Source organism: Falco punctatus, assembly GCF_963210335.1.
Source record: "Falco punctatus genome assembly, chromosome: 9".
NCBI classification, from domain to species: domain Eukaryota; kingdom Metazoa; phylum Chordata; class Aves; order Falconiformes; family Falconidae; genus Falco; species Falco punctatus.
In genome coordinates, this window is record NC_137589.1 from 12,839,074 (window position 1) to 12,861,317 (window position 22,244).

A 22,244-nucleotide genomic window follows, 5' to 3' on the forward strand; every position below is an offset into this window, starting at 1 on the left:
GTTGCTCTCTGATTTCCAGTGCAGCTTCAGGGGTCTGCTAGCGGGGAGCGCTGGCGCCGGGGAGGGCACACACCCCCTGAGGAGGGGCAGGGACCGCCCGGCAACCCTGCCGGCGGGCCCGACCCCCCACCCCCCGAGGCCCCGGGGCCCGGCCACCGGGAGGGGCGGCGGAGCTGCGCGGGCTGGTGGCAGCCCTGGGAGTAGCCCTCGGGTTAGACGGCGGCAGTCGCTGGCTCCGGGCTGCGCGGCCGGGGAGGGGGACGCCGGTTCCTTGCGGCCCAGGAGCGGGGGCAAAGGGGGTCTTTGCGGCTCGCACCGCACAGGGGCTGCGCCGGTAACCGCCGACTCCCCCGCACAGCGAGCCGGGCTCGGGTCGCCCCTCTGGGGCAACTGCGGCGCAGGGCGGCGAGGACGCGGCTCCGCCGCAGCACCGGCGGGCGCACGTCGGGCCCGGCCCGCTGGTCCTGCGCGTCCAGGCCCTGAAGGAAACGACAGAGCGGGGGCTGCGGGAGGCTGCCGGGGGAGCCGGCTCCTCGCCCGCGGCTCCGCGGGCCGCCGCACCGTCGGGGCGCCGAGAGCTGCCAGAGGGCCCCCGCTCCGGGGAAGGCAGGGCGTCCCTGCCCCCACCCCCCGGCACACCCCCGGGGCGGGCAGGGACCGGCGGCACCCCCCCCCCAGCCCCCTGACGGCGACGGGCCAGGGCAGGGCTGCCGCCGCCGGCGCGGTCCAGCGGGGCGGGGCGCGGAGGGCGGGCGTGCGGCGGGGCCGGCGCGGCGGCGGGGGCGGGTGGGGTTTCCGTGCGCGGCGCTTATTAGTGTGGTGATGGAGGACCGGCCCCTCGGAGCCGCCTCGCAGCGGCGGCGCGGGCTGGCGGCGGCCGCCGGGAGGTGAGCGGCGGCGGCGGCAGCGGCGGCTCGGGCGGCGGAGGCGGCGACGGGGCCGCCCCCGCCGTGCCCCATGCGGGCGGCGGCGGGGCGGCGGCGGCACTGAGGGGCGATGTCGGAGGCGGGGGGCGCGGGCCGGGCGCGGGCCGCCGTGGCGCGGCTGTCGGAGGCGGTGGGCGAGCGGCGGCGGCGGCTGGGCACCGCCATGGGGGAGGCGCGGCGGCAGCGGCGGCTGCTGCTGGTGGTGGTGTGCGTGGCGCTGCTGCTGGACAACATGCTCTACATGGTCATCGTGCCCATCATCCCCGACTACATCGCGGCCATGCGCGGCCGCGGGGACGGCGCTGGCCCGTCCGCGCCCGCGGGGGGCAACGAGACCGGCAGCGGCGGCAACAGGAGCCTCCTGCCGGCGCGGTACCCGCCGGCCACGGGGAGCAACGAGGACGTGCAGGTCGGGGTGCTGTTCGCCTCCAAGGCCATGCTGCAGCTGCTGGTGAACCCGCTCAGCGGTACCCTCATCGACCGCGTGGGCTACGAGGCGCCGCTGCTGGCCGGGCTGGCCATCATGTTCCTCTCCACCGCCACCTTCACCTTCGCGGAGAACTACGCGACGCTGTTCGCGGCGCGCAGCCTGCAGGGGCTGGGCTCGGCCTTCGCCGACACGGCCGGCATCGCCCTCATCGCCGACCGCTACGCCGAGGAGCCGGCGCGGAGCCGCGCCCTGGGCACGGCGCTGGCCTGCATCTCCTTCGGCAGCCTGGCCGCCCCCCCCTTCGGCGGCGTCCTCTACGAGTTCGCCGGCAAGCGGGTGCCCTTCCTGGTGCTGGCCTGCGTCTGCCTCCTCGACGGGCTGATGCTGCTGGCCCTGGCGCCGCCCGGCGCTGCCGGGGCGCGGGCCAACATGCCGGTCGGCACCCCCATCCACCGCCTGATGGTCGACCCCTACATCGCCGTGGTGGCAGGGGCCCTGGCCACCTGCAACATCCCCCTGGCCTTCCTGGAGCCCACCATCGCCAACTGGATGAAGGAGTCCATGGGGGCCAGCGAGTGGGAGGTGGGCCTCACCTGGCTGCCCGCCTTCTTCCCCCACGTGCTGGGCGTCTACGTCACCGTCCGGCTGGCCGCTGCGTACCCCCACCTCCAATGGTTCTATGGGGCCCTGGGCATGGCCATCATTGGCGCCAGCTCTTGCCTGGTGCCAGCCTGCAGGAATTTCGGGCAGGTCATCATTCCCCTTTGCGGCATCTGCTTTGGCATCGCCCTGGTGGACACGGCGCTGCTGCCCACCTTGGCCTTCCTGGTGGACGTGCGCCACGTCTCTGTCTACGGCAGTGTCTACGCCATCGCAGACATCTCCTACTGCGTGGCATATGCCCTGGGGCCCATCGTGGCTGGCCAGATTGTGCACACCATGGGCTTTGTGCAGCTCAATCTGGGCATGGGGCTTGCCAACATGCTTTACGCCCCTGTCCTCCTCTTCCTCAAAAACGTCTGCCAAATGAAACCCTCTCACTCAGAGAGGAACATCCTCCTTGAAGAAGGACCTAAGGGACTCTACGACACCATCAAAATGGAGGAGCGCAAAGGCACAGGCAAAAACCTCCAGCCAGCGGGTGAGGTGGAGAACAGCATGGACTCTTACCGCAGAGACCTGACAGGGGTGTCTGAGGAGGACTCGTCGGACTATGAGTACAGTTAGGTTCCCCCACATGACCCAGCCCAGGAGCAAGGAGGGGCACCTGGGAGAGAGGGAAAGGGGGGGACGAAAGCGTTACTGCATTATGTTTCTGTACTGACGTGCAATATATAGAGTTTAACCTTTGTCATGATGTAATGGCTTTCTTCTAGACTTATTTTTAATTGGTGGCAGGGTGGAGGGGGTGCGGAATGGGGGGACAATCCTGAAGGAAATTATCTGAATAATCATTGGCATAAATCTGGGGGAGGGGGCCTTCCAAAAAAACCACCCACCAACAACAAAACAACAACAAAAAATCCCAACAGTCTCATAGCTGGGGTATAATCGTGCAAAGTTTTTCTCAAGCTGAAACTGTGTGTGACATACTGTATATCTCTGTAAAAAATATAAGAAAAGCAAAAAAGTCTGTGTAAAATTTTGAATGGCATATTCAGGGACTTGGTAAATCTTGTGTACATATACTTAGATTTTCTGTTGGTTTCATATATTTAAGAAGAGCAACAACCATCACAACGTCTTATTCTTACTTGGGAATAAACTGAAGTATTGTACTTTTCTCTCTCTCTCTCTCTCTCTCTCTCTCTTTCTCTCTTGTGCTGCTCTCCGGTAAGTGCAATATGCTGTATTATGTTGAATTCCAAACTACAAGAATAATACAATTGGAATAAATGGAATTGAAGGGGATCGATTGCCTCTGTTTTGTTGTTGAGGGCTGCTTGAGGGAGGGAGCTGGTTGTGCTCAGCGTAACCCCTACAGTAACAATTCTTCACACAAACCTCATCGGTTACCAAAATTGGCCAGGAGAAAACCCAGTAAAAAACGTTCTCGTTCATTCTTCAAAATATACGTTAATGGGTCTGAGCATCGCACTGCAAACATGCTATCGATTGCCTAAAACCAGGTCCTTGTATTCTCACGCAAATTTAATTCCGACAATCATGAGTTTCAATTCCCGAGTAGTTAAAAAATCGCACAACCGGCAGTTAAGAGACACAACACTGGAAAAAGCCTTTCTTGGTGCCGAGAACTGCCCCTACGCTGCGGTGTAGCCGACAGGGATTAAACAAAACAAAAGATGGATGAAGTGCTTCATTCAAACCTCTGCAAAAAGTTGAAACGTTCGATCCGACCACAATGGAAGCAGAGTGCACATTTTGCCCTGGAAATTTATCTTGATATGAAATAAAATCGTTCATTTAAATTCTTAGCTCATTAGGAAACAAAATACATGGCTTACAATCTCGAGAGAGGGGGGAAAATTGTAGAAACGGCCACAGCATTCACTAAAGGGCTGCCACCCGCCCCCGGAGAACTGGGCGCCCCGAGGGAGGCGCAGAGAAGCGGCTCGTCGGTGCCGCGGCGCCGCGGGTCGAGTCACTGCTCAGGCGGCGCAGAACTCGGGGAAGCACCGCGCCGGTGCTGTGGCGCGGCGGGTCCGGCGGAGAAGCCACGGCCAGCGCGGCGGGGCTGAGCCCCATTTCCCTAAACCGCAGCCTCTCTCCTAGCAGTACGCGGCGGCAGCGTCCGCCGCACCTGCCCGCCGCCCCGGGGCTGGCCCCGCTCCCGGCACGGCACGGTCCGCGGCTGCCGCCGCCCGGGGCCAGCTCCCCTCCCGGCCCGGGGCCGCTGCCGCCGCCAGGGCAGCTCCCGCAGAGCCCGGTCCCCTCCCGGGGCCGCTGCCGGCCCTCCCCGCCGCCCTGCCGGCAACCCGCTGGCAGCACCGCCCGCCCCGCTCGGCCACGGAGCGCTCAGGAGCCGCAGATGCCCCGCGGCGACACACCGCTCGACGCTGGCGACAACCGCCGTGGCACCGGAGGTCACCGAGAGCTGCAGCCCTCGGGGGCTCCCCTTGCCGCCGCCGCGCAGCCTTTCGGCTGGTCCCGACGGTGGTCAGGGCGCGGGCAACCCCGGCTCCGCCCGGCGCCCCCGCCAGCCCCCCCGGGGCACGGGCGGCCCGGGACGCGGCGCCCCCGCCAGGCACGGCCCGCTGAGGGGCCGGGGCGCGGCGGGCGGGGGGCAGCGCCTGTTGCGCGCAGCGGGAGGGGCGGGCCGGGCCGGGCCGGGCGGTGCCGGGGCCGCGGGGCGGGGAGGAGCCAGGCGGCGCCGGGGACGAGCCTCGCTCCGCACGCCCCCGCCCAGAGGGGCCCTGGCCGCGGAGCAGGCGGCGGTACCTTGGACAGAGCCGCCGCGACGCGCCGAGCCCGCCCGGCCGCCGCCCCGGAGCGCCCCGACGAGCAGGTAAGGGCGGGCGGGCTGCGCGCCCCCCGCCGCCCCGACGGCGCGGCTGCGAGAGCCGGGGCGGGGAAGCCGCGGGCATGGGAGCGGGGGAGTGGGGTCCCGCAGCCGAGAGGGCTCCCCTCGCCAAACTCCGCGGCACCCACGGGACCGCTCCCGTCGGAGCTCCCCGCGGGTCCCGCCGCGACGGGCCGTGCGGGAGGGAAGGGACCGCCCCGGGGCCGGGGCACGGGGAAGTGCCGGGGCGGTCCCCGGCGGAGCGGGAGCGCTCCCCGACGAGGACGGGCTCGGACGGTGCTGCGGCCCGCAGGGAGCTGCCGGCAGGCGACAGGGAGGCTCCGGCCGCCTCGCACTGCCAACGGCCGCCGCAGCGCGACTTCCCACAAGTATTCGTGGGAGCGCGTACGCCCCTCTGAACTTTAAGCGTCGGTTCCTGAGAACTTGAAGCTTATCTTCCTGCTGCCACTGGCAGGGGGGATGAATAGATGGGGGCTGAGCGGAATGCACTGCAACCTGCCCCCGGGGCCGCAGCGGACGGAGAACTCAAGTATAAGCACATGGGTTTATTTCAGCCCCTCTGTGCTCTCGGCTTAGGGGGAGATCAGTGCCTTTTGTTGTGGATTTGAGCTGCTCCTTTGAGCTGTGGGGAAGCCACCGGCTCCCCAGCCTGCTGTGACTCGCAGCCGCCCTGCTAAGCCACTCGCCCCAGCCCTCCAGCTAAGCCAGCCGTAAATAAAAACGGCTAGGATTATTTTTTTTTTTTTTTTTGCCTAATAACTTTGACAATGCACCTCACAGCCGTTCCAGTGAGCAACTTTGAAGTCATCTTGAATTTCTGCAGGATTTTCCCTCGTGTCAGTTTCCTTGTCCTTTTTTAAGCAAATACAGTATTGGGTGTGATGTTAAGCTGGCAGCACTTGAACCAGAGGCAAAGCCTCGGTTCATCCCCATGACAGAGAAAAAGTACAGCTCAGGCTACCCCCCCTCCACACCCCCAAACTCTTCATCACACGGATTTTACAGATAGGCGAGTCTGTTATTAGTGGCATTTTCCACAGTCACAGAACCAGTACGGACTCGTAGCCGGTGTGACTCCATATTGCAGTTTGACAAAAAACATAGGGAAAGAAAGATCAAAAGTCCCAGTGAGAAGGATACCGGCACGCTTTTTCCTTTAGGGTGGTGCGGTTTTAGGGGCCCTGGAGACAAAATGGCTGCTCTGTATTTGAACGCAGGTGGAGAGCAGAGGCCAGCCCATAAACTACTGAGCAAGCCACGGTTTTCCAAGAGTTACAGAACGTGTCCATTATTTGACGTGCTTTGAACCTGTGCTGCCAGGAATAGAGCACCTGTGCAGCACACAGGAGGGAGCGGAGCAGCACAGTGGGTTAATGTGGCCTTTCCATGAGGGAAATCGTCTCTCAGCTGGGTTGAAATCATGAGCAGATGACAGATCAACATGAGTTTGCTGTGTGGCTCATTGCAGGGCCCCAGGGACATCTCTCAACCTTACTCAACCTACTTCACAGCACATGGCCCCGCTGGCAGTGCGGGACTGGGAGAGGACAAGATCAACACAAGGTGTCAGTGACCACATACACATTGGCAGAGCCATGCTGAAGCCTCAAGGCTGGAAAAGCCAAGCTGGTTCTGCAGGAGAGGAATAATGCACATCCATCCCTGCCCATCGCTAAACAAAACTCTTCATCTCACTTTCAGGTTTTTATCCAAATTGTTCTGAAAAGTTGTCGTAGGAGTAATTCAAGTGCCTCGAATGTATAGTCCCAAGGGTTTCAGAAAGGAAGTTCTTTTCTACTTAGTCAACACGTTGTCTTTGATATTTCGCATACACATAGTGCAAAGTAATTAAAAAAAAATAATCTCCAAAACAACTCCAAAAGCCCCTATGATTCATCAAGACCTGACTGAACACATGGAACTTACTCTGCTTTAGCTGTATCACCATAATTGAAGGGTAACTGCTTGATGTGGGCACTATTATATAGGAAGAAACGTCTGGCATATCGCTCATTCTTGTACAGAAAAGGAGCAAGAGGCACCCTTAGAAGTGAAAACCAGGGTGAGCACAATACCAGAGACACACAAGTGGAAGTATGTTCTCTGTCACAGATGACTTCTGTGACTTTTGGCAGGTTAAGCCGTCTCCCTGGATAGGTATATGCTATTTGGAAAGACCGCTGTGTGAAGTGGCTCAAGTGCAGCATATGCCACCCCTCCCACAGCCAGCCTGCCAGCCTAGGCAGGCTCACGGGGGCCCCCAGCCCAGAGCTATGCCTCAAAGTACTGGCACCCTGCGAGCTTCTAGTCTGCAGGGAGCAAAGGCACATCTCCGTCAAGCTCGCTTCCACATCTTTAACATGGAGATGACAGCACCTCACTGTGTCCATGGAACCGTTCAATGACAAATACATTTAAAGACCATGATGCTTTCATATAAAATGGTAAGGGGAGGATGCAGAAGATCTTTAGATAAAAAACTGAAGCCTTCCTATTACCTGTGTCAACACGAGTACATTCAAAGAGAAGTCACCTCTTTCCTCCAGCTAACACATAGCAGTAATAGAAAGCGTGCAGATCACGGCACAGTGCGTTGCAAAGTAAATTAGAAGGACAAAATAAACCATGCTGAGAAGACATCATTTATGTGTATCAGATTGTTCTGGATAAAGAAATTTATAGCAAAATGAGACAAACAATGTCAGAGCAATCTCCACAGGGCTCAGTTCAGCTACTTCTGAACGTTGTACTTCTATTTCTCTTCAGTTTTGCATTCTGAAGCTTCTGTGTATGCTTGCACAGGGAATATTCCCCACGTACATTTTGGTTATAAATAATGGGTATTGACTGGACTTTAAATCTTTTCTATTTCCAGAACCGAGGCGTGAGGCTCCATAAGTGCCCCCGAGTGGCTTCAATTTCTGTCCTCAACAAAAGATATCAAAAGAAATGCAGGAATGCCTGTCCTAGAAAAAAACATGCAGAAGAAAGAGAAAGATACATGCAGTAAAGATGAGACAGTAAGTGACTGTTTCTGGGAAAACAAAAAACAAGAAAAAATGTTGAAGATGGATGACTTAACAGCTTTTAATGCTGTAAATTAATACAATAATTGTAAACCAAGCTCTGTTCCAGAGCAGAGTTCTTCATTTCAGGGAACACTAGGATACCTGAAGCAGTTCATAATCAAGAACTTTGGTGTAACATTAGTGCTTCTCATACCCAAATACACTTTTCCTCCCAACATCCTGTGAAGAATTCCAGTAAGTGAAATATTATTACACAGCAGCAGATGCATTACTGTACAGTCAGAGATGGCATGTAATTATTTCTTAATAGTACAGAACTATCAAACTATCATGTATGATTCATTTTCAAGCTGGTTTAAAAGATGCCGGATGTGTATGCCTATAAGCAGTCAACCCCTTGGGTTTAAAGCTTTTTTCCTAAGCAGAGCCATGAACTGTAGAGCAACCTTACCCAGAAAGATCGGGCCAAAGCCAGTATCAACAAGAAATATCATTTTACCCATCTGTTTCCACTGACCTAGAAGTCAGTGACAGAAGACATATGCCCCTGACTAAACATAGCTTGAAACTGTAGAATTACCATTCTATCATTTCTGAGATCCAGGGTGTGTTACAGGCTAAATTGGATTTGCATTTCCATTAATAGCAGGTAATCCTACGACACATTTTACGAGTACCTGAAATCTTCGGTTTCTAGATAGGGAAATTTAATGCAGTTTTTAATTTAATTTAATTAAATATCTGACTTTTCTGTGGGTGTCAAAAGGCAGGGCTGGTATTTGAGCTCTGAGGACACCCACTCCCTGCCTTCTGTTCCGAGCACTTCCTCCACTCCCTCCATCCCTACGTGCACTAGCAAAGGAGTTTGCAGCTAGCCTTTCCCTGAGCAGCAGGTGGGACTAGGTGACTGCCAGACATCTCCTCCAACTGAAATCACGCTATGGTCATGCGATCCTGTGAAAATGAATGTCTATTTCATCAAGAGCTAATAGAAAAAAAAAATCTGAATTTTACCTGCTTTAGGAGATAAACAAAAATCAGATTAGAGAAATAAACCCTCCCAAAGTTTACAGTCTACACTGATCGCTAATGGACAAGCACAGCTGAATTAGATGACCATTTCTCAACAGGAAACATGTCTATCTCCCTAAGGAACCATGCTTAGAGCATCACAGCCTCTTGCAATTTCTCAGTCCTTCATGGATTACATCCTTGCTTGATTCTCCCACTGCCCCCATGATTGCTCTGGCTTTTAAATGACTAATTACAATTCACTTGGTTAATTTTAGATTAAAAACAAAAGAAACTTAATTGCATGAGCAGCATGAGATTGTTTTTTTCCCAGATATTGTTGGTTTCCTGCTCCAAACAGGATAAAGATAAAGCAAATATAAACAGAAATGTTTTATCAAGCCTTCTAGGAGGGTTCCACACTGGCTGACAGCAGTGGTTTGGCAGGGTAAACCACAGGTTTATTGAGGATTGTCTGTAGTCAGTACTAATGAACAGGTAGACGTGCATGTCTTTTATTTCTCCAATTTTATAACCAGTCATATTGCCAATTAAACAAGTATTAACCCCTGGTTTTACTGATCACAAGCTAAGTGCACTTCTTTACTAATGAAATACCTTCTCTTAATGCATTATTTTACTATACTTTAATGTGTTTGAAGATTTCCTAGAGTCTAGCTCAGGCTATATGCTTGCATCATGCCTATTTACCTGTTTGTCCTAGGATTTCTAGACTTTTTACAGAGGAAAATTCTCCACTAGTTTCCTGGCTTATCTATTTGAAATTGTCATTGGCCAAAGGCCTACAAATAGAGCCACTGGATAGGTACCACTGCTTCAGTATTGCATACAGCTGCATACTGTGTCCTAAAATCCAGACAGTTTAAGACCTAATGAAACTCCACTGAAGTCACGCAACTACATTTGCAGTAATCAGGCATCTCAAATGCTAAAACAAAATAAAAAAGGGATGCAATATATTGTTCAGTAACAGAAGGGGAAAAAAAGAAGAAGAAAAAAAAAAAAGAGGACAGTTTGGGAACAATTAGAATTACTTGCTAATTTATTTTTTTTTTTTTATAATTAGGCAGTGTCAAAACTTCCAGTCCCACCACTACAACAGACCTTATGCATGTACCTACAATGCATGAAACACTTGGTGCCAGAGGAGCAATTTAGAAAGACCAAGGTCATTGTGGAGCAGTTTGGAATTGCAGGAGGTCTGGGGGAATCCTTGCAGCAAATCCTCGAGGAAAGAAGGGAAAAGACAACGAACTGGGTAAGCAAATACAGATGAGAAAAATATTTGCTGTATTGAGCAATTACGAACTCTTTGTGGTTCTATATATGCAATCACTGCTTGGTTTCAGTGGGTCGTCACATCAGAGTCTACCAAGGGAATGAATATTTCAGACATATTAGGCTAGATTTTTCAAACAGTTTTAAAATCTATGTCATTATTAAACAGTTTGTTGACATAAATGAGGGAATTCGTGCACCTCAGGTGCATGCACACAGGTGTCGGCTCTACCTGCAGGAAACACTATTACATCCTTTTTGGAGATAATGTCTTCCTCTCTCCTTAATAACAGGATTTAGAGTTTTTATTAAAATTAAAAATGCTTTCTGGTAGGGCTATAAAAATGTGTCTTGTATGCCCATCTACCCAAAACTCTGATCCAAATTATTCTAAAATAGAATACTACAGGATAGGAATTACTCTTTTTAAATTAAACTACTATTTGCCATTTATTGTCAAACTGTACCAATGTAGTTACTCAGAAGTATTTATTTTGCCGAATGTTCACACACATGTATACATAGATATATCTCTATCTATCACATAGACCATGCTGAGACCTCAGCCTTTAAAAAAGCTCAGCTTTCTGCTTCCCAAGATGGAAAACTAAATAAGCCATAGATAAAGTAGATTTTATCATTCCACAAAGTCACAGTTCATCCTGCCTGCATTAACCACATTAGAATATGGCAGCTGAAAACTAGAAACACTTCCCAGCAAGGAAGAGAGACACTGGATAGTTTCATGGATTCAGTGAAATCCTGCAGGCTTGCTACTGATGTCAGTGAAGCATGGTTCTCCCTTAACGTTTCAGTTGTGTGACCTGCAAGACGACTCCATCAAATTGCTGCTATAGAAAAAAAGGCTACAGTACTGGCAGTGCTTTTATTTTAAAAGCAATTCTTAATTTCTGAACGACTTGTTGCCACAGTCTGAGGGCTCCATTAAATGCTGCCCAATCTTGTTTTGTTATTCTGATCATAGAACTTCATGGTTTTGGTGGCTAAATTAACCATTGCTTAAATAGCGTTCCTGATAGCAAATAGTGTTCCAGGAGACAACTGTTCATTTAACCACTTACAGCATGAAAATTACAGAGGAAGGATGTATAAGTGTTTTCTGCAACATCTCAACTTTGAACACTGGTTATTAAAATTAAATACCTGATTCTTAAGATAAACTAGAAATGGTTTTGTTTGGAATTTAACTTGCCAGGAGTACAGCTCTAGCCTGTTCTCCTGAAGACTCCAGAGACTGTGGGGGAAGCATCTGTTCTAACAGCAATGAAATATCTCAGAGGAAAACTTTTTCAACTGATGCATGCATTCGTAATTATTTTTGCATAATTTCCTTGTTGTTTATAGTTACTATATTCAAAGCATGCTGCTAAACTCAGAAAGACTATTTGATCTTTTTATGAAAGCCTCCATTTTCCAAATAATGATTCTTCAAACCCTACTCAGAGATAAAGCAATGCAGTTATTGTACATACGTGTTTTCAATAAAAATGGTTAGAAATTTAATACTTGTGTCTGTCTGGGTCAAGCATCAGCAATCTGCATTTGTGTCAGTGGACACAGAGGGAGTTCTCCAGGGGCCCTATCCACATGCCAGTATCTGCAGGACTAAACCATTAGGCTCGGGAAATTCTTTTCCCACTCTGTCTTGCTACAGGACAGTATCTGCTGGCTAACAACAGAGCATCTTGGCATTGCTGACAAATATTTGAAGCCCCCTGAGGAAAGCGATCGCTAGTAAAATTCTGTCCATCTCTTAAATATATCCCAATCACTCTTCAAGAGTCAGCAGTTAGCATGTTGTACTCAAACATTTTTTTGTTGTAGAGAAAAGCAAACAACAAAATACCCAAAGCACCCCAATATGGAGCTTGTTTACTTTTTAATGGAACACACTGTAAATTGCCATTGATTGAAAAATAGGATTATGGAATTGCAGCTGATTTCAGCTGAGCTGAGGTCACAGAGCCCAGACTGAAAATGCTCAGCGGCTCCATTAATCAGAGCCCATGCCTGACACCAGGAGCACCAAGCACTCTCCCCTCATGCCCAGACTGCCTTTCTGCACGTTGCTCATAGCTTTAAGAATTCACATATCCTTCCCTTAGGTGCTTAACTACTGGCTGGATGACATGTACCTCAACAACCGACTAGCTCTTCCAGTCAATTCCAGCCCAGCAATTATCTTTGCTCGTCAGTATTTCAAGGATGTAGATGACCAGCTGAGGTAATGTATTACGACTTTGTAGCTTTTGCTAAATGAAAGGATATTTTAAATATACTGCTTTTGCAAAAAGACAATCAACTTTCATTAAAAAATAAGGGCTGCAACCATTAAATGATTTCCTACTAGGCCTGCTGACTGAAGACAGTGTTTCTGGGGATACTCATACTGATAATCAGAAATGAAAGCATCATTATTATTCCATTTATTGCATGAAAAATAATGCCACATTATTTATAATTTTTTTAAGGAATATTTGCAAAGCTTTTCATTGTGTAAGTAAAGCATTTTGTGATGGAAAACAGAAATACTGATTTCTGACACATTCTTTAAAGGAAAACAATTTTTAATGTGCCATCACTACAACTTGTAGCCACGCTTCAAACAGAAAAGGCCACGGTGGCATTAAATTGTCTGTCTCAGGTGCCCAAAAGAGCACCAGAAACACAGGGGATCTAAGAATAAGAATTCAGAAATCATTCCTCCCAAAGAACATTGCTTTCCTCAGGCCCATCCATCCCAGCCCTGAACTGGCCTTTCTCCTTTGAGCTGTTGTGGGCAATTACAATCATTTAAAAAGTGGAAAGGTAAGCAAGTAGTCAAGCACAGAATATACCTCTCCAGGCGCCCTTAAAACAGGATTCCATTCTTCAGCCTTTGCCAAAACATTTTCTCCTTTTAAAACAGTAAACCAGATCAAATCTACCTTCACATAGTGCAATTTTCCTCTTTGCTTTTAGCACTCTCTAGCTGCTCATTACTGAAAGAATTAACTGCATGTGAATTTATGCTATTATAGAACAGCCAGAACCCTGAAGCCAATATGTGTTATTTTAACATCTTGCATAGGCAACCAATGTATCTTTTTACTTTACTTTGAACATAACTATAAATGCTTCTATTCATTACTGAGCAAATTTATTGTGCACACAGCTTTCAAAAAAACTCCACTTTGCATTTTCTAATGCACGTGCTGTAACAAGGAAATATTTTTCTCAGAGCCTCCCACTCAGACACAGTGCAAATGGGCAGTGTCAGGAAATAATACACCTGTCCACAGCTCTGCAGAAAGAGTATCTGCTTAGGACAGGAAGTACTCTAATAAAATGGACAGCTTATGAGTATTGATATTGAAAGCCATGTTAGGGATTCTATTAAGTATTCAGCCTCTGCTCCCATTCCTTAAATAAATGCTTTCAGGCTTCCTCCTGTGGTAGTCTGTTTAACCATTTGAAGGGACCGTCTCTAGGATTTCATACTTCTCTTGACATGAATTAATTTAGGTTTGAGGTGGGGGTGGGGGGCTCCTCTTGCCAAGCCAGAAGGCTTTCTCTCCTTATGCTGTGTCATCAATCATTCAGGCTCTCCTCTGTCTCTCAGAAACAGCCCGATGTTGCCAAATGACAAAAGACTGATGTCACTTCTATCTGCTACTTGCAGGTTTGCTGCCAATCTCATTTCAGGAGTGCAAGACTATAAAGCTTTACTGGACACGTAAGTAGCTTGGAAGGAGAACTACTGCTTGAGTATCTGCAGGGCTTCTGATTCAAGGGTGCTCTAACATGCCCAAAGTCAGGCTGCATTGCACCTCTCCCCCATTTGGAAGGGTTGGGGCTCCAGCATGCTTCAAGGCAAGCGCTTCAGTGATGCTTTTTTATGTGCTTTCTGCTCTATTACTGCAATCTAATGGGTTGGAGAAGAATCCTTGTGATGCCTGCTAGTCATTGCTCTAGCACATGCAGCACAGCCCAAAGGACCCACACAACCTGCCTAACAGCTATTGAGAACACCCCAAGAAGTCTGTGCTGCCCAGACCCGATGAGCAGCAGCACCACGGTGACACAGCCCATACACCTTCCCTGTGCATGCACCGTCTCCACGCACTGCTCCCTCCATTCAGGGCATCAGCCCCCGCATCTCCCTCCTACCAGAAAAGAAATAACCCATCTCACCAGGAGAAGGGAGCCTCGCCACAGACAGGCTGGTTCAGTGGCTGGTAAAAATAAGTTACTTATGCCATTGTTCCTTTCTGTGTATAAACATGGGGAAATCCATGATTCTTTAACTCACGTATGAGGTACCTCATAACAGCATTTTACACAGCACTTCTTAACCCCACCTAGTGTTCCAAGTTTACTGATGAAATCACTGCTCGCCAAAGAGCAGAAAGAGTGGCAAGTCAAGCACAATGGACACCACACCATAGTAGGGATGGGGTCATTTTCCTGCCTGGAAACACACAAGGCCTATGGCGTATGCTTTAACCCACACTTATTTGTATGAGGAAGGCAAAGTCCCTATTCAAAGAAAGTCCCTATCATCTCTGATAAAAGAAAGAAAAGGCTGATTTTTCACTTCAGAAGTCTGACAGCTACTCAGAAAGTATAGAAGAGGTACTTATTTAAGAACATGCTTTTGTCCAAGATATGCCATGCAGCTGCAAACACCAGCACTAGCGTGCTGTGAAGCACTATTGCATACTAATGTAGTTTGTTGCATCTTTATATGACTGCATCTGAGATAAAGAAACCACATTGCTCAAACAAAGGATGATTTAAGTTCTTATTATTTTGACCGTGCTACTCCATATCCAAAGAATCCTGTGATCAGATTTGCTTGCCTTAAATCTGTAATCATTTAAATCCTCACTACTGTGTCCTCATATTGTTACTGCTGTTTGTTTATCATGCCTCCTGTATAATTATGAGGACACCATAATTGTAACTTTTTCAGTTCCTTGTTGCTGTTAAGGACTTCTACCAGTGAGCGTATTGCTAGATTCTCTTGGATCATCCCACATGCAGATGCACAATATTCCAACCCAAACCTAGGCATTTCATTTTAACTGCAGATATTCCATGCAGTTGCCATGACTAATGACGCCTAACTCGCTCATGTAAAAGACTTGTAAGACCTTACACAGACATCTCCTAAATCAGTTCAAGATTTTCTGCTGCCATCAGTCAGAGCTAATAACCCCTTTCTTAACTGCTATAATTACAGATTTTCTTATCTAAATCTACCATGCTATTCCACTATCTTCGATCATCAAAGATGCTCTTTAAAACTCTGCTAAATGTAAGAGGATTTCTGCATTATGCAAAATGTGGGAGAAGTAGATCACTAATAAGCCTATTTTGCTGATAAGGAACAAAAAAAATTAAGCACCTGTACAAGGAAATAAGTGATACAGAGAGTTTGAGAGCCAGGAACTGAAGTTCGCTGGTTTAGAACTGCAAGAGTTCTAGAGACAGTTAAACAAGATAAACTAGCACAAGACATTACCCCGTATCAGCCATGTAGCAGTAACCCTCCTTGTGTGCCTTTCACCCCTGCACCACTCTGGCAAGCTGGAAGCTGAGTCCTCTTTTGCTGAGGGAAAAATGTCTGCAGCACAAGATCTTCTTCTTCCTGTGGGCTCTGCAACCTGTCCCGAGTGACAGCACCATTATTTCCTGCTGCAGTGTCAGCGGGATATTTTACAATCCATAATTGCGATTGTGATAACTTGGGTTTTTTATCTGGCCACTAAAGATGCCTTTTAGGTGGTGTTATTTTCACATGCCTTCCGTAAAAGGGGAATAGCTCTAAGTAAAGACTAGTACGTAAGCGAGGCTTACTGGAAAACAGAAATGCCCAGCCACTCCTGTTCATCAGACAAGGCCCTCTCACAGCCTCTTTAACCACCCTGCACAGCACAGGGCCACTGTGATTTGCAGTGAATTTCATCAGACCTTTTTTTCAAGGTGCTGTGTCTTTTCCAGCTGTTCTGCTGACTTCTGTCCTGGCAAATTTCCAGGGTCCCATCTCGGCAGGTGTCCTGCGCACATTGCAAAGCTGCTTGTGACCTGCTATTCTTTCCATTTCCACTAGACGATAATGCAATTGCTTAATGAATATGCATGAAGCTGCCAGGAATGATGTATTTAACTTCGGTATGGGAATTCATCTATTTCCCTTATACTGTAATCTCATTTTATTATTAAATTTGTGCTATACCTGATCTAATTGTAACAGAACAAAGGACAGATTAGATTTCTTTTCCTTTCTGTCTCTCTCTCCCCTCTCTCCCCTCTTTTCCTCTGGCTTTGTTTTTCTCCTTCTCTCTCTCCAGCCATGCTTTACCTGTTGATTTTGCTCGTGGACAGCTGTCTGGTCATCCTCTCTGTATGAAGCAATACTATGGACTCTTTTCTTCCTATCGTCTTCCAGGACATACCAAAGATACCCTCGTGGCCCAGAAAAGCAGTGTAATGCCAGAACCAGAGCACATCATTGTTGCTTGTAACAATCAGGTAAATGAGTATTCTTCTTTTATACCTTTCTATATTTCTTAGTTTGCTTAAATTCACTCAAGAGCCTAATCTAATCACTGTTTAGAAACACAATTGATGTGCTATGTATGAGCTCACTTCTTACCAAGCATTTGCTGTCAATATTTCCAAAAGATGCTTCTGCAGCACTTTTGTTCTTAGCCCACATTATGTTCCAAGTACAGTGATGCAGAAAGGAGGAATGTGGCAGAATTCATTTGCTTTCTCATTCAAATAAAAATATTTATTAAACAGAGAGAAAACCACAGAGAAAAAAAAATATCTTATTAGAGTGCCTTTGCTGGAAATGCTCTTCTCTTGACAGTTAAGTATTGGCATGCAACACATGGCATATATACCACCATCCCAAGCAGGTATGTCTGAAGGAGTTAGCACAGGTGCAGGCAGAAATACTGAAGCGTTAGACTGAGTCCGCCCCAACCAATAAATACCATTGAGCAGCAGAGTATATTGGCCAGGCAGGATATCTTATAGCCCAGCTTGACTGTCTGACTGGAGCTGTGCCTGCAGGCCCCCTTGGAATGAAGGGGTAGATCCCAGTGGTCCCCTTTCTAGGAAGTCCATTCCCTCACCTGAATGGGAAGTTCTCTAGATTCTCTAGGTTATTTTTAAACAGATAGTACAATGGAAATTACTTACATACTTCCTGATTTTATCTCTTCAGGGGCTTTTAAGCTTATTTAAATAAGGCACGTTGCATTTGAGCCCAACATACAATTTAAGTCCCCTATAGCAACTGGCATTATACTGTCATGAAAACGCAGGAGGAGTGAGCCCTGGGCCAGTCTCCAGTGGGTTTGTGCTCCGTTGTCTGCAGGCCTGGCTCTCCAGGCAGGACTTCAGCATCTCAACACTCACCCAGGCAAAAGCCAAATGCTGGTCCAGTGAGGGTCCAACCCACCTCTAACTGTTCTGACTTCTGTCATTTTTTTGCAGTTTTTTGTTTTGGATGTTGTCATTAATTTCCGTCGTCTCAGTGAGGGAGATCTTTTCACTCAGTTGCGAAAGATAGTCAAAATGGCAGAGAATGAAGAGGAAATGCTGCCTCCAATTGGGCTGCTGACAACAGACGGAAGAACAGAGTGGGCAGAGGCCAGGATGATCCTTATGAAAGGTTAGCAGCAGCAACCCCAGCTTTCTCTTCTTCATCATCTTACTCCTCTTCCTCCTTACCACCATTGCCTTTCTTTGCTGGGAGTGAACATTACAGCAAACACAGGATTGAACGTGCAACCTCACTGCTGAATTTTTCTAGTAGGAGGAAACTCAATACCTGTAAGTGTTCAGATGTGCATTACCTGGGAAGCAGCAGATACGGTTTGACCCTTTGGCTGTGTATGTTTAAGTGTTATACCATGTAAATAGCTTTCACTCCATTCTCTGTTTTTCATCCCATAAATTACATTGCATCAGATTTTGTGATTTGTCTCTTTCTTCACATCCATTTCGTACCAATAGGAATGATGTATGCTCTTAGCTTTTGGCAATTATTAGACATTTTTCATCTCATCTAACAAAGGCATCTACAAGTTAAACACCCATTGAATCTAGCTGTGCACTCTCCCTAGTCAATTGAGAAAAATAGGAAGTACCCGGGCTGATTCATCTAAATCTTAAGAAAGTATCTAGGAAAGGTGACACTAATTATTATCTGGGGATAGTTCTCTCTCTCTTTCAACAACAGGCAGCATTTAGCTGTCTTGGATTCTGGACTCGAATGCCTAACTTTGAAACAGATGAAAATAAAGGGTGGGATTAGTCATCTATATCATGTCACACCTTATACATTTTAGTCTGAAACTAAGTGATGTAAACACCCTCTTTTTGCCATTTTAGGTGACTTAGGTGTTTATTTTTCCCTCCTGGAAAAAAAAATGTTAACTATCTCTTTATCCCCAGTTCAGCAATATTATCAAAATATGTTTACCATCCCAAGGAAGATCCTCCCTTTTCTTATTCAAGTATTTCTGTGCTAATAATAAATTTATTTAGATAAACACACACACACACACACAAACTCAGTCCTGGCCATTACTACAGCATTACTATGTGGTACCAACCTCATGCTGAAGCTTTTCTCTCCCCATCTTTTCTTTTTAAATCAGGAGGAAAAAAAAGATTCCTTATTTTAATGAAAACTGAGATAAACACCTGACTATTTATTTTCATGCCACAACTTTAAGTAAAACAGTGAATACCTTGGACCTGAAGCAACATCATCTTTGTAAACCTACATCATCCTAAATGTAAAAAAAAAAAAAAAAAAAAGACAAATTGACAAAAACTTGAACCCTCTCTAGAGTGTATTTGGATTGCCTGGCATTTGCCAAAATATTAATTTTAATAAAGGAAGCAAACCAACTCTGTTATGCAGCTGAAAAAAACAGATTCTGCACTAGCAAATTTCACATCACTGCGGTGTGAGCCTTCTCTAATTTAAGCAGGAATCCCATCCTAGACCACTCAAATTAGTACAGCTCCTCTATGTAGTATAATGTATTGCTGTTACACATGGATACATGATTATGAACAGACATTTTTTTCTTTCTTATATGTGGTTAAATGTTATTGCAAAAATAACTAAGAGAGGAATAGAAAAGCCTCTAGTGAAGCAGTGTGAGGTGGAAGGGGCCACTCTGCAACTCTTCTGTCCTGGGCAGGAAAAGAGAGGCTGCTTCAAGATGGAGAAGACTTATACAGCACTTTGCAGAGGTTATGAAGGAGATATATACATGGGCCTGCATAGTTTTACAAGTAAAGAATAGGTCTTCTAGGTGAGAAAATTTCAAAGAAATTGTAATAAACCCCGTCAGTCATCGCTGATTTATAAACGTATTCAGTGCTTCAACTGCATTGAGGTTGCAGAACTAACTCACTCCCCTAAGTAGAGGAAGTTAATTCTTACTACTATAGGGGCTGCTGTCCCATGTATACTATATCTGAATTTGATTCAGAACCGTCTTCTCATATTTTCCTTTTTAAAACAAAAAGGCCAACTAACCAAAAGATAACTGGCCAACTCGATGCTAATTGTGTGCATTAGAAAGGAAGGGGGACACGAAATGTCTTGCAGGGCTTTAGACTTGTTCTCACACTTCTCTGTTTCAGCTATTTCTGGAAATATTCATTTTCCATCCTGAGTCATGGTTCATGAGTTCTTGTGCAGTTCATTGCCTGCTTTACGTGATAATTTTTTCAGTGTTTGATCAGCTCTCTGGACATGTCTGTTTCTTTCTGTAAGGGCATCTTTTCCCTACTTTTCTGTTTCTAGCAGAGCTTAATTTTATTCTCCCTAATACCTAGACTCAAGATACCCTGAAGTCATATGTCAGAATAAGGGCTTCATATCTGTCAAAGATGTGTGGGCAACAGCCACAATGAAATATATATAAATCTATCAGACAACATAAAGCAGAACGCCAAGCAAACTGTGAGCAGTTTGTAAATCACTATGCAAGCAGTTTTTCCTTGAAGGTGCCTGTCTGCAAATACCAGCAGCTGAGGTATACAGGGCAACTTCCATTCACGAGGATCTTTTCAGCCTTTGCATTGATGTACCCAGACCATGAATGGAATAAATACCACAATTACGGTCAGCCCTTTAAGTGTCAGATACTAGAAAAGCTTTACAGCCAAGAGGACAGGGACGTGGCTTCTCCCTTATAGAACTTCTGAATGCTTTTGAATACAATTCATAGAGCCATCAGTGTTTCACATGTTGTAGGGCATCACAGATCACTGGCAGAAAGCTCAGCCTACCTGCATGACCCATCAATTACAATGTCCTGGCTCAAGTCTTTGCAGCACCTGGCAGGAACACCAGGTGCCTTTCCTAGGACTTTGCTTCTGTGTGCAAGGGAAGACACCATAAAATGTGCCCCACCAGGTCCCCACGCAGCCTAGAAGTCAGGCTGGCCACCCCTGTCACTTGGGCCCATGGCTACCAACACTCCCTAGTAGAAGCCACCAGACCGCAATAGACAGTACCTTACCATAACCTGCCTCTTCCTTCTCAGCCACTGCTATCATTTGCCTCTCTTTCTCCTGATACCTTTTTCATTTCTTGCATATTTGTGCTCTTTTTTACTACACAGCATCCAGAGAGTGAACCTGGATGATTACAAGCATCTGGGTTTTTTTCTAGCTCCTTATTAACCTATATTACTCATTTTGGGAAGTTATATTTTTCTTACTTTGAAAAATGCTGTCCTTTCAGAGGATCAACTTCTCATATTTGCATACATTAGAAACATGCACATTTTGAAATGGCTCCATATTTCAAATGCAAATCAGAATTGTTTAATTTTAAATATTTTTTCCATTCTTTCAGTTAAAGTCATCTCCTGAATTCAGCACAGATTTGTTGAACTTAGCACAGACTTGCAAGAAGTTTTGATCAATTTGAATTCATTTCTTTAGTTAGGAACATTCTGAAACAAAAACATTTTCATCAAAACCTAGCTAAACAAGCAGGTAAAAGTTGATCTGTTAAGAATGGAAGGAATTTTAAGCTGATGTTTGAAAGCCCTTTTTCCTTTGATCTTGTTAGAAAACATTTAACAGCAATTAATGATGTTATATGCTTTTGAATAAACCAAGTTCTTTTTATAGATTCCACACTTTTATCCTTTCAATTAAGAGCTGTATTAAGTGCTCACTATTAAATATTTTCTATGCCTCAAACTGGCCCTCAGAAGCAAACAAAACGTTACCTTCATAATGTTTCTGACTTTAAAAACTTGAGAAAACACCCCACATAAATAGACCATGAATAAGGAGGAAAGTGCTGAGGACAACATGAAAATAGCCTTTGTAGTCCACCTGTAGAAGCAAGAGTGACAGGATAGGAAAAAGAAACAGAGAAAGAAAGCCAGAAAAATCATATTTTATTCTGCGGTACACTAGTGATAGGAAGGAAGTGGAATGTGGCAACCCATGGTTTTGGCAATATCACATTAAAAAACTAAACCTCACAACCTCATCCACAGATGCTTCCCTCATGTGATATAAGCAATATACCCATCCAGGGCTTGTTTCTCTAAAGGACAAGAAATGACCAAGGACAAGAGAGAGAAGAGGGTTTTAATGCAAGAACACAAAACCAACGTGGGCCCTGCTGTTCCTTGTCCAGAAAAGGGTTTTAATGAGTGAACAGCACAATACCTGTACAGGCCCTGCTGTTCCAGAGCAGGATACTGCAGCAACAGCACGAACTCTGAAATTCTGTATTTTCCACCTGTCCTCTCTGTAACTGTTGTATATAAAAGAAGTAAGCATTGCTGGCTTTAAGAGTAAAATAGATCTATTCTGTAATATGATTACTTCAGGAAATGGAAAGCAGAAAAAGAAAGTGGATATTATTAAATCATATGAAAGATACTCAGAGATATTGCAAAAGTTAACACATGAATGAATGCCTCAGTGTAACATTTCCTTGCACCGAGATGTTCTGCTGTAGAGAGAGCTTTGCAGTCATCAGCTCATTGCAGAGT

The 22,244-nt window shown here is 47.0% G+C and overlaps 2 protein-coding genes across 2 annotated transcripts in view; both read left to right on the forward strand.

Moving 5' to 3' along the window:
• Positions 1–888: 888 nt before the first annotated feature.
• Positions 889–7,738, forward strand: SLC18A3 (solute carrier family 18 member A3). Its single transcript, XM_080402831.1, has one exon. It carries the CDS (start codon positions 997–999, stop codon positions 2,581–2,583), a length of 1,587 nt encoding a protein of 528 aa, XP_080258957.1. The 5' UTR covers positions 889–996; the 3' UTR covers positions 2,584–7,738.
• The window catches only part of CHAT (choline O-acetyltransferase), a 34,381-nt gene continuing 16,847 nt past the window's right edge, over positions 4,711–22,244 (forward strand). The window contains exons 1-7 of the mRNA XM_080402822.1: positions 4,711–4,822; positions 7,713–7,857; positions 9,965–10,156; positions 12,303–12,421; positions 13,859–13,912; positions 16,533–16,713; positions 17,689–17,866. Coding sequence (XP_080258948.1) covers positions 7,795–7,857; positions 9,965–10,156; positions 12,303–12,421; positions 13,859–13,912; positions 16,533–16,713; positions 17,689–17,866 — 787 coding nt within the window. The 5' untranslated portion in view covers positions 4,711–4,822; positions 7,713–7,794. The remainder of the gene's footprint in view (positions 4,823–7,712; positions 7,858–9,964; positions 10,157–12,302; positions 12,422–13,858; positions 13,913–16,532; positions 16,714–17,688; positions 17,867–22,244) is intronic.